The sequence below is a fragment of the Sander vitreus genome, chromosome 17 (assembly GCF_031162955.1).
Source record: "Sander vitreus isolate 19-12246 chromosome 17, sanVit1, whole genome shotgun sequence".
NCBI lineage: Eukaryota > Metazoa > Chordata > Actinopteri > Perciformes > Percidae > Sander > Sander vitreus.
In genome coordinates, this window is record NC_135871.1 from 5,269,475 (window position 1) to 5,281,873 (window position 12,399).

General features: G+C 39.7%; 1 protein-coding gene across 3 annotated transcripts in view; it reads left to right on the forward strand.

The window, feature by feature from the left end:
- Window positions 1-12,399, forward strand: part of vps8 (VPS8 subunit of CORVET complex) — an 82,996-nt gene that overhangs the window by 24,430 nt on the left and 46,167 nt on the right. For all 3 annotated transcript variants that reach the window (XM_078273866.1, XM_078273867.1, XM_078273868.1), the window contains 10 exons: window positions 856-1,009; window positions 1,119-1,178; window positions 5,020-5,127; window positions 7,247-7,327; window positions 7,946-8,116; window positions 9,156-9,230; window positions 9,480-9,515; window positions 10,283-10,373; window positions 11,174-11,220; window positions 11,327-11,416. In XM_078273866.1, coding sequence (XP_078129992.1) covers window positions 856-1,009; window positions 1,119-1,178; window positions 5,020-5,127; window positions 7,247-7,327; window positions 7,946-8,116; window positions 9,156-9,230; window positions 9,480-9,515; window positions 10,283-10,373; window positions 11,174-11,220; window positions 11,327-11,416 — 913 coding nt within the window. The remainder of the gene's footprint in view (window positions 1-855; window positions 1,010-1,118; window positions 1,179-5,019; window positions 5,128-7,246; window positions 7,328-7,945; window positions 8,117-9,155; window positions 9,231-9,479; window positions 9,516-10,282; window positions 10,374-11,173; window positions 11,221-11,326; window positions 11,417-12,399) is intronic.

Here is a 12,399-nt window from a genome sequence, read left to right on the forward strand (position 1 = left end):
GTGATCCACCTGCAGGTGGAGTCAGGCACACTAAGCTGGGAGAGTTTCTCCTGAAGCAGAGCGGGGATGATGGTGTTAAAGGCAGAGCTGAAGTCCACAAACAGGATCCTGGCGTAGGTTCCTGCGGAGTCCAGGTGCCGGAGGATGTAGTGTAGGGCCAGGTTGACTGCATCATCTACAGACCGATTGGCTCTGTAGGCAAACTGCAGGGGGTCCAGGAGGGGGTCGGTGATGGCTTTGAGGTGAGAAAGCACAAGGCGCTCAAAGGACTTCATAACCACAGAGGTCAGGGCGACGGGTCTGAAGTCATTAAGTCCTGTTGTCCTTGGCTTCTTGGGAACAGGGATGATTGTTGAACTTTGTCTCTTACCCACCTTTTATAGTGCCCTTATTTTGTTTTGTTTATGATTAAGTAACTTGGCTGCTGTGACATCATTATAGTTTTTTAATAGTGTCAACAGAATTTTGACCCAATGAAAAAACACACGTCTGTTTCACAATGCACTTCCACTGAGACTGAGCGACGCATGTGAAAATTGTCAAATGCTGAAAAGAACCTCATTTAATTTAAATCAAAATAGTTAACGTACATTCTTTTTGATATCATCTGATAGTTATTTTCAAGCCTAAAAGTTTTTCGCTCTACTTTGTCATGTATGTGTTGGTAACACTCTCTGCATCTATAATTCACATTTGCGAGCGGTGTGATTCCATTGTGCTGCTTTTTTCCCTTACTTGTCCTCTACCTTTTATTATCTCCTTACTCTTACTCTGTTCTTGTTTCATCTTAATGTTACCCTCATTATCCTGTATTTCTCTCTGTATGTTTCTGTTAATGATTCTCTTTTTTTCTAGGAGGGTGATGGGGATGCGGTCCTGTGACTCTCGATGTCTTTTCAGTGGTTCTAAAGGTGAGGTCTGCTGTGTTGAACCGTTGCGTGCTCCTCCAGACTTCAGAGACCATCCCATCACACACTACTCTCTGCTGGCTATGGCCTCTCTCACTAAGGTACACAACACACACAGTTCCGTTCACAGTGCATCGTCCAGCTTCTGCTTATCAACCCAACTGTGTGTAAAGTTTGTGATGTTTCTGCTTTTTGGTTTTCTTTTACCAGATTCTGGTCATTGGACTAAAGCCCTCGCTGAAAGTCTGGATGACTTTCCCATACAGCAAGGTTTGTATATTTGTCTGCTTGTTTATTTTGTTGGTAATGAGTGCATGATAGCCCAGGTTCATTGATACAATGAGATGTTTAATTCTGTGTTTGCACCTGATTCTTTGCTGAGGTTAACAGTTAGCATGAGTTCTTGAATGCCCGCTAAGGTTACATCCCCACTACTACAATTTCATTTTTGAACGGCATTTTAAAACAAATATGATCTCCATCCACACAAGAGTTTTAGCTCCTGTAGTAGAACTAATCTCCGTCCATGTTAACACGTTTGATTACACATATCACATGACCATTTACTGGGCATGTGCGTGCCGGTGTAAACAGGAAGCAGATTGTTACTCTGCAGTTAAAAATCATGACCAGGGATTTATTTACCCGGACCGACGACAAGGTGGAACTGTTACTGAAAGGTATGTAGTTCTACTTAACCGATAAGACTGACTGATGTGGATTGTCGTTTCCAAAGGTCTTCGTTTGTTAAAGAACGTCAGCAGTGTTTGCTAATGCCTCTGTTTTACGGGCTCTGAATCGGTGGAGTAGTGTAGATGCGTGGCGTAAACGTTACAAAAGATTTTAAAATGAAAACGTACTGTATTAGTGTGGATGAAGCCTAGGCGTAACACCTAAGTAGGCGTTGTAGATTAATGGGTTCGTCTCACTTATTAAAGGTCCCATGGCATGAAAATTTCACTTTATGAGTTTTTTTAACATTAATATGAGTTCCTCTAGCCTGCCTATTGTCCCCCAGTGGCTAGAAATGGCGATAGTTGTAAACCGAGCTCTGGGTATCCTGCTCCGCTGAAAGTTCAGATGGGCCAATCTGGAATCTTCCCTTTATGTCGTCATAAGGGGAAAGGTTACCTCCCCTTTCTCTGCTTTGCCCGCCGCCCAGAGCTGCCCAGAAAATTTGGCCCGCCCATGAGGAAATAGAGCTACAGCCGTGGCTGCAAGCTGGTCAAGGCCACACTCCCACCCTCCACCTTGCCCCACCTCTTTCCTCCTCAATAGCATTCAAAGCTACAGACACAGAAATGGCACGTCCTAAGGAAAGCTCATTGCTGTAATTCTGCACCAAGGCTGAATTTCGGGAAAGAGACTTCAGATACAGTATTAGGGGACCACTAAGACCTATATAAAAGCATCCAAAAAGCAGCATGTCATAGGACCTTTAACAAAGGCTGTGGCTAGCAGTGTTGTCACATGTCAGCAATGAAAGTGATGAGTACAATTCTCTCCGAGTTCTACTGATGATCATTTTTAAAGGGAGGGAAACGTATCAAAAAGTGCACAGAAACTTCTCAAAGCTCTCTTGAAGCAACAAATACCACTGTCCATATACAGTATATGCTCAATACTTTCCAATGATATTTGGCCAATACATTGCTAATCATACTACTTCCAGCTGAGTTTAAAGGGGTGATAGAATGATTATATAGGGTATTTACACTGTTCCTTAACGTCTCCTAATAGGGTATGTAACATTGGTTGGGCTAAAATTGCCCGAATGCTATTTTATTAGGCCCTTAACTACCCTGTGAATATGGCTCTATTTGGAACAAGAGCTTTTCTTCCAAATATGGTATGCTCATGAATATTTAGATGAGCTGCGCGCTGATTGGTTTGAGCGAACCCCATAGAAACACATTGGAGACGAGACAGCAGGTATCATATTTTAGACAATGTAAAGGTATACATTGTTTGTCGGGCTATTTCATTATTAAATTCACTTCTGAGACTTTTTTAAGCGAGAAATCAACTATATAAAGCTCAAAGATGGGCCGTTTTACGAAAATTGATGGCTAATTGCAAATTTAGTAAGACGTGTCGGACTTTAGGAGCTCCATACAGTCTGACGAGAAAGCGGCAACCTCCATACCCAGTATCCAGAATTTTTGTGAACATTAGGGGTTTCGTTAGCTGCGACTGTCCCTCCAATCCTATGTTTACAGATCGCGGCTAGTTAGCTTCACTTTCGGCATAATTAAAGTATATTTACAGTTTGAATTTCGTCACTCCACTTATATAACATCTACCCCAAGGTCTTATAAAGTTAACTATGGTGTCCGATTTCAATGTAATGCATTTTTGTGAACATTAGGGATTTCGTTAGCTGCTCCTGTCCCTTCAATCCTATGAATCGCGGCTAGCTGCGGGCCCTGGAGCTCCATCAGGGCCTCGGCATTTTGTAGTCCAGTAACCCAGAACCGGTGACTTTGCGCGGGTATGGAGCACCGCGGGCTTCCCTTCGTGACGGAGATCCAGCTAGCTCACAGCGAGCCGGAGTCTATGAAGTAGGACGCGGCGAGGCAGCACCGGCCGCTGTCACGTAGCCTGCTGAGCTCCTGTTGAACTACGACACACAGTCGGACAAACTTTGCAATTAACCATCAATTTTCGTAAAACGGCCCATATTTGACCTCTACATAGTTGATTTCTCGCATAAAAAAGTCTCAGAAGTGAATTTAGTAATTAAATAGCGGACTTCTGGAGATCTGCATGACCTAGCTAGATTCAGAAGACTAAGCTGACCTCAGGTCAGTGGTATAGCCTATGCAAATGTTGGGGCGTGACAAAGACTAGGATTTGGGATGCTTACGTCAGCTTCCAGCTTTGTTGAGATTTGCCCGTTTTCAGCGGCAGTTTCAAAATGTGAGATTTGCAGAGGATAGGGGTATCAATGGGATTTTTAGCTTCTATGTATGTCCTATTTACCCACCGAACTGTCGTTATTCAACTATGACAAGGTAAAATCGGTTTTGCATTCTATCACCCCTTTAAGGAGGATAGTAGAGGTCCTGCAGTAATATTGTCATCAAGTACAAAGTGCTGTATTGAAGGGCAGAACCAATTTATCGGGTCTATAAACATTGTTCATTGTGAATCAGGTAATAAATTGGGCCAAGTATTTCTCACCACTAGTCTCATCTCTGCTCTTAAAAGCTATACTGTACACAGTCATAAAATAAGTGAAATACACTGTTCCTGCTCAGGTGTTTTCATGGCTAAAAATAGTAGAATGTATGTAATGTAACCTCAGCTCAACTTTAGCTACAGCTTGATCTAGTCAAGTCAATTTTATGTATACAGATTACGAATTACTATTACAAAATAACTAATTATAAATTTCCTTCAATAGGCTTTAAAACATGTAGAGCATACAACAAACAACACCCTCTATCCTTAGATCTAGTGACCTTAACAGTCACCTGACATTGGTGAGGTAATGAAATATGACATGTCCATTTCTTGTCCATATTGACATGAGTTCAGGATCATGCCACATAGTGAGGCTTGTCTGTTTCTTAATGATTTAGCTAGAGTTAATGCGACCAACATGACTACAAACGCCACATCCAGCCACAGGCTTGATGTTAATTAAATGGCCGTCACGTAAGATGTCCTAAGTGACAAAATGTGTTGTACCGCACATTTGCAACAAACCCGAGTGTTGCTTTTCAAACAGTCTCTACTCTACTCTTAAATTTAGAATATGATCATTACTTATAAGATGATCACTGCAGAGCCTTGTGAACTCTGTGAGCTCCAGGTTTAAGAACAGCAATGGTCTCTTCTTCTGTAGTTTTGTGTTCCAGCATGGCACTTTAATAGGCCTTTTTAAGTAAAGACATTTGTACATGTCACAGTAGGAAAAGCACGGCTGTAAATAATAAAATAAATTATGGTTGAATTCCATTCCGTGTGTGTGTGGCATAGTGGACATTTTCTTTGCGACATGGAGGCAGTGTTTTTAGCCTTATTTACAACTCTGAGCATTCGGAACATTATTGTAAGAGGCTGATTAAGACGTTAATTAATGATGGGATGTGTTGTCTTTCACCAGTCCGATCCGTCCAGTGTTCCCCAGCTGGCCTGGCAGTTTGTTCCTGTTCAGAAGACGGTCAACCCTATCCTGGCTTTTTGTAAAGGAGATACAGTCCACTTCCTCCTGGTATCTGCTAAACTCCCTATTTACTTCAAAATACACAATACACACAAAAGAAATCCAGATTTTCTTTTTTTTTTGGGGGGGGGGAATTATCTTTTTTTTTCTGCTACGATCAGAAAACTTTATTTTCTCATAATACTACTCTCTGAACATGGGCGTTGTTTTCAGATAATATAATACAATTTTTTGTACATTTTTAATTAAGGGCTATCTTTTGTTTCTACTACTTAGAACCTAGTCTTGCATTGCCAGACCTATCTCCACAGTGCTGTGTCAGTGCTGGCAAAATGTCTGGCTGCACCCATTTTGGGATCGTGGAAAAAAACTTCTACATTTAGTGAGTCAGACTACTTTGGAACCCCAATTTAACTCAACTGTTTTCAGGTTTAATTTAGGATCCTAAAACAACTGGACATACAAAAACAGGTTTGATTACGGCTTGTCTATTAGAATAAGACGACAGGTGAACTACTGTACATGACCTGTAATGTTTTTGCTTCCAGCAACTCCATATGGATGTTCTCTATGAAATACTATCATTTTTCTGCATTACAGTTGCATTAAATATAATGGTACAATACACAGAAATATGGGTAACACTTTATCATAATGGTACATGAATTATTATGAATTCATGCATGACTTCATGCATGAAAAGCATGAATTCATTCATGTAGTACTTTTATATAATATCAGTAATATACAGGGATTAATAGTATCACATGCATGACTTAATGCAGGAACAATACGTTAATTAATGCATCAATTACGGTATTTGAATCATGATTTTCTGATTTATGTAATCATGATAAAACTAAACATTACTTCCTCATTACTTCATCATGTTTGTGGCCCTTCAAATAAAGTGCTGACCTGGTACATCTTTAACTTTAACTATTTTGATAAATAAGATGTGATTAACGGTGACATAAAATTAAATATATTAAGAATTAAAGGAGTAGGTTGGCAAAATGATACTGCGCTACACTACATTGACACAAAATACAAAATAATGCAGATGCATTTCTATAGTTGCTTTATTCACCAACATAAGGCATTTGAACAGTAATGCCTAAGAACAATTCTCATCCAAGTAGGGCGTTTATTCTTTTTACTTTTTACTAACTTCTAAGTGTCTGAACACCAGAAATGTCTTGACAATATTTTTATTTGAGGGGTCACAAAGATGATTGCTGCATATGCCACCATTAATCATATCGTATTAATCAATGTTAAAGATGGAGCAGGTCAGCACTTTATTTGAAAGGGCCACAAACATGATGAAGTAATGAAGAAGTCATGTTTAGTTAATCATGATTACAACACCATCACCATTCTTAAGCCTGTCACTTTAACTACAGATTCACCTATGAAGAAGACATAAATCAGAAATAATGATGAATGAAATACTGTAGTTGATGCATTAATTAACATATTGATCCTGCATTAAGTCATGCATGAGATACTATTAATCGTTGTACATTACTGATAGTTAATGAAGTACTACATGAATGAATTCATGCTTTTTCGTCATGCATGAATTCATGATAATTCATGTACCATTATTATAAAGTGTTACTAAAATATGCTATTTTACTGCATGTTTTTATGAACTAAACCTTGTCAGCTTGTCACTGAGAGAGGTGAGCTGAGATTGGCCAGTTTAACTAAAGCTAACTGACATAAAGGCCCAGATTAAAGACAAATAGGTCAGTTTGTAAGATTAGTTTAGAAGAGGATGGACACAGTGAGTTCTTCAGCCAACAAATTAATGACTTAAAATGTGTCATACTTCACTTTAGATAAACCTTTCTTGATTAGTTTTATTGTCCAATATTATTGAATTATGGCCCTGTCGACATTCACCTCAGACACCGGCAGGTTGCAATCTCTGCTTGTTGCAGAGATTTAGTAATTTAGTAATGTACAACATTGTCTAGCCAGTTAGTTACAGGTGAGTGTATCCCCAATACATACCTGCATTAGGATAATAATATTTTAATGCAAAATTTCCCAGATATCTACATGCTAAACTGCTTCAACAGTGTATTCTGAAAGTAATGATCAGTGGGCAACAGTTTGTTGTGTTTTAATGTTCTCTTCTGCGCTACGGTTTGTTCAGGTAAGGAAGGAAGAGACGGGGACCATCCATGTCATCAAACAAAAACAACTCCACCTCAGCTGTGACATCATTAGCCTGAGTGTAAGTACCCCCTCACCGCCCCCCCTAACACTCTCACAGACCAAGTCCGCTAAGTCCATGAGGGCTCAGGACTGTCCTACTGTATAAATAATCAGCAAGTGTTGGTTAAGCGAAACGCCTACAATGTGTTGTGACGGGCAAGAAAACGGCAGTGACAATGTGTAATTGCGCATTGGCAAAAAAAAAAAAATTTGATGTTCAAGCAATGCTTGGACAGAGACTGGCGGAATTTGTGGCAGAGATGACAGAAGTTACCAACAGAGCTGAAGCAGAGCCCTGGGAAAAGGGCTGAACATTTGTGTATCTTATACCGGGTGTCCTGTTTTCATCACTGTTGGTCGAGGCTGGAGCCGATAAATACCTGTGCCTACAGCAGAGTAATTTGTCCCGGGAGTGAATGCCGATTGTAACCTTTCCCAATGCAGACAAAAGCCAGATGTTAGTGGGTGCAAGTAGGTTTTTTGGCCAGTGGGAAAGATGATACATGTTTCTTGTCCAACAGTTTGCCTGTTTTCCACTACAGGTGTGATCTAACTCCTACATAGCTTGTGTGTGAATAAAGACATATATCTTTGTTGTTGTAAATTCATGACTCCTCCTGTCTCTATGTCTCTGCAGTGGATTAACAGTCGTACGCTGGTCCTGGTAGACAGCCATGAAAAGCTGCAGGTTGTGGACCGGCCCAGTCAGGAAGTTTTGGAGACTCTGGACTTGGAGCAGGTGCAACTGGTCTATAACAGCCGACATTTCAAATCGCTGGCAACTGGAGGGAATGTCTCACAGGCTCTGGTGAGGGGTTAGCTTATGGGGAACAGGATCAGAGGTCAAATTTAACATTCATGTTCTATAACAGACTTCACTTTATAACAATAGTGATAATGAATTGGATTTGGAAGGTAGGAAGTTATTGATCATTGAAATTATTATTAATGGCTTAAGTTCAAAACTAATTTGAGAAGTTAGTAGCAGTGAAGGGCTGCTAAAGGGACAGCTCAGAGGTTGTATTTAACTTTTTAGGCTTACAGTTTGTCAGTTTTACTTTGTGCAACTGCCTAGCATAGCCTTTTTTAACCACAATGTTCCAGGAACTATGGAACCAGAAGAACTGAACTAGGAGGTAAAAGTCCCTTTTGTCTAAAGAATGGCTGTGTGTCAGTTTGGCGAGATCCTGATATTTGAGTTAGATTTAATGATTATAAAGAAGACATGCAGAGGTGGAGAAGGAGACTGAAAACTCAAGTGTCTCCACTGTTACAATCAAACAACAAAGAGTTTGATTCACATGCAACATCATTTTTTTTAATAAGGCTCTATACAACAAACTTGTTTTCATAAACGTAGAAGTACTCTCCAAAACCTGTAAGAAAGACTTGGATGTGCAAAATCAGTGGAGTTCTCCATCTCTAGTAAAGCTTGATTCTCTAGTCTACTGTTAAAATATTTGTTGCTACCTCTACAACAAAGCAAGGATCCATCCTCTTTATCGGATACTAAAACTTTGATCCATGCATTTTCTCTAATCTTCTAGTCTCTGTATCTCTTGTAATTCCTGGCAAGTTTGATTACATCACACTAATCCAGATGTCTCCACTGGCTGTCATGCACATCAGGGCTGATGTTAAAGTTCTCAGCCTGACTAGTGCTGAGAACTAAGTGTTAAATAGGCTAGCGCTTGGTTATCTCTCAAATCTTATTACAATATGTAAACCCACATGTTTTCTCCTGGTTTAAAAGCAATTTCATATCATGGTTCCTTCAGAGAAGTCTTCCTACTTAAACAAGACCAACAATAACAACAGGTTCTGAATTTGTGTTTTCTGTGTTTTAGGCATTAGTTGGAGAAAAGGCCTGCTACCAATCAGTCTCAAGCTACGCAGGACAGCTTGTCTATTTGGGTACCAAGGTACTGTGTTGTATGTGTGTATTTGTTCTATTTTGTTGTCTTTGTATTGTGCCATTTCTGTTTGTGAAATTATTTCTCCCTGCACATTGGCCAACTGTAATTGTTGGTAACCACTTTGAAAAGTAAATGCAGACTATTATTGCAGTGGCAAAAACAGGTAAAACACTGAAAAAGTAAAAATGTTTGTTGTTTGAGTCTGCGGTTGGGTTTTCTTATCCTTTAACAGTGTGATATTCTCTTGTCTTGCAGTCGGCTCACATTATGGCTCTAAGGAATTGGAGAGAGGTATGTTTTTTTTTATATATATATATATATATATGGGGAAGTGGTAAAATGCACTACATAGTGCAATCACCCCTTTCCTTTTTTCACATTTTTAGCTTGTTTTATAAACCAATCAAACACTTGCTTGTGTGCGTTTTGACCAGTTTAACCTGGTTGGTTATTAGAAACCCAGTTTTCAAAAGGCAAGTGAGAGAACATCAGATCATCCTCTAACACTACACCAACATTCCATTCTCAAATTGGAATTTAACATTACTAAAAAAAAGAATGGGAAATACTGATGTATGACACTGCCAATTAGATTAATTTACTTGTTAATCGAAGGTGCTGGAACGCTGTTCCAGATCATTCCGGCCCACTTTAACCCCTGTGTGTGACCCCCCCCTGTCACCCGCAGAGATTGCATGCTTGCATGAAAAGAACTCACTACTGCAATAATATTTGCAAAAAGTAGCACAGAATTATTAAATTTGAGCTATGTGACAAAAGGTAAGGGAGTATAATGTTTGTATTTAAAGCATGGTGGGGATATGTCTTTGTCGTGTTGTACTTGTGATATATAAATAGTGAATATCAGTAAACTAGATTTAAGCAGTAATGCTAGACTGCCTGTTTGGTAAACATCCACAAATAGAAGATTTAAATAGAAGATAAGTTTCGTCGTACGAGCTTCTTCGTACTGGAGATTATTTAGTTTAGATGAGTAGACCAAAAACTGCTTGCTTTGCTCTTGATCCACATTCTTCCTTGTCTCTGTCTGTGTGCAGCGTATAGACTGCCTGCTGAAGCAGGAACATTTTGTTGAGGCTCTCTCTCTGGCCTGGTCCTTCCATGAGGGAACTGCTAAGGCTGTGGTTGGTAGGTATAACACACATCACACATCCAGCAGCATGTAGATCAGTCTGTTCATCAGTCACACAGAAGGTGTTTTCCACCAAGTGTTTGGTTCCACTTCTGTTTACCTCTGAAAAGGGAGCGAAAAAGATCCGTCATCTGTAGCTGCTGTAATCATGTAAAAACGGTCACCAAGTACTGCCTCGTGGTCTGCATGGAAAGAACCAATAAAATACCTCCTTACCCCACTGCACGTATTGTACCCCTCCCCTGTATGAGACTTAATAGCCACTGCCGCAGTTACTTGTAACCGCCTGCTCTGCTGAAAAGGCAAAGAAAAGAAAGACTGAAGCTGAAAAAGCGTTGACTAAAAGGCTGCAGGTACAGAGGAGAGGGCAGGGGTTGGGTTAGACGGCGCCCCAAGGAGATCCTACTTTCAAATCTTGATAGCTTTTGAACATTATCAATCCTGCCTTTAAGTGACTTGTCTCACTTGACATGTGGTCAAAGTATTGGAAAAGACTGAATATTGAGTAATTATTCATTCACCTTATGATTTACTTGTACATACCGTGGAAGAACCATTTTAGAGAACACACAGTTGTTTTGTGTCCCTTATTTAAGGTTCACTGGGACTAAATACGTTAAACACAATGTCAGTACATGTTTTTCCTGAATTTTCAATATGTGCGCTTCAGCATCACATATGATTAATCAGTTATGAAATTTCAATTTGGGCACTTCAGCATGAGTAATCAGAGATATTTAGAATTGTAAAAATCAGTTATGATAGAAAAATAATGTGTGGCGTGTGTTCATTCCAGGCTTGTTTGGAGATCCAGTGAAAAGAAAGGGAGTGGTTGGTGACAAGGTAAGAACAGAGAACTATTGCCTGATGTAATAAATCAATCTGCCCTGGACAGTGTACAACATCCCTGTACTCATCGTTGAACATGTAACACTCCTTGTGTGTGCAGATGGTAGAGATCCTGTTCCAGTTTGCAGAGCATGCTTTGAAGAAGTGTCCAGAACAAGGCAAGATCCAAGTGATGGAGCAACATTTCCACGTAAGCTAACATTCCATAAAGAACACGCATTACAGTGTCCAGTGTGCCACACCGTCACAGAATATTAACAGCTGGGCAAATACAGTGGAAGTCTAGAGAAAATAAAGTATAGGCATATAGCTAAGATTTAACCATCGTGGCCGACGATGCTTCAAACTACCCAGCATTGCTAGTTGAATAGTTTAACATTTTGGGAAATATACAGTACATGTTGTTACTTCCTTACTTTCTAAGAGTGAGATGGGAAACAACTATCCTGACTCTGTCCAGTTCTAAAATTAATCTACTAACACCTATAAAGTTCTCTAATTAACACTTTGTATACACATTTGTTCAATATTTACACAAACAGAAATGTAAAATTGCGTTGTTGTTGATTTCTGGCGCTCAGCGGCTGATATAGTTCCTACTATTTTGTCAACCCCTGTAGAACTCATATTGTAATAACCTTTTGATAATGTTATAATTGTTATTACATTTTATGGAATTTGCGAGAGTTTAGTGGCAACTTTTTTTAAACAAATAAGTAAATCGTAATTTGATATATATTGTAATAACATAATATATTGTCATGCCATCTGAATCACCGCACAGCAGGAAGCAAACTCATTGATGATAGCTTGTGCTTTTGACAGCGCGAGATGTAAACATTAATGCCGTCCTCCGTGGCTGAGCTGTAGAATTAGCTAGCTCAGGTGACCTAGCAGTATCGGTTAGCTATCAACTTATCTCTACAAACTAGCAAGGTCGGACCACAAGCCTCTCATCCACACACTGACATTGTGTTAAATATGGAAGGCAAGCATCCTGGCATTCATAGTGCTGCAAAAAACACTTCCCCAAATTACTGTTCACAAAAATGCCTTGGTAGTTGTTATCTCCTTTCTTATGTATTGGGGAAATAAGCCCCCGGCTCAGGAAATCTCAGGAAAGCAACCTGACTGCAAAAAAAGACTGAAAAGCTGAAGCAGGGCCTGTCTCAC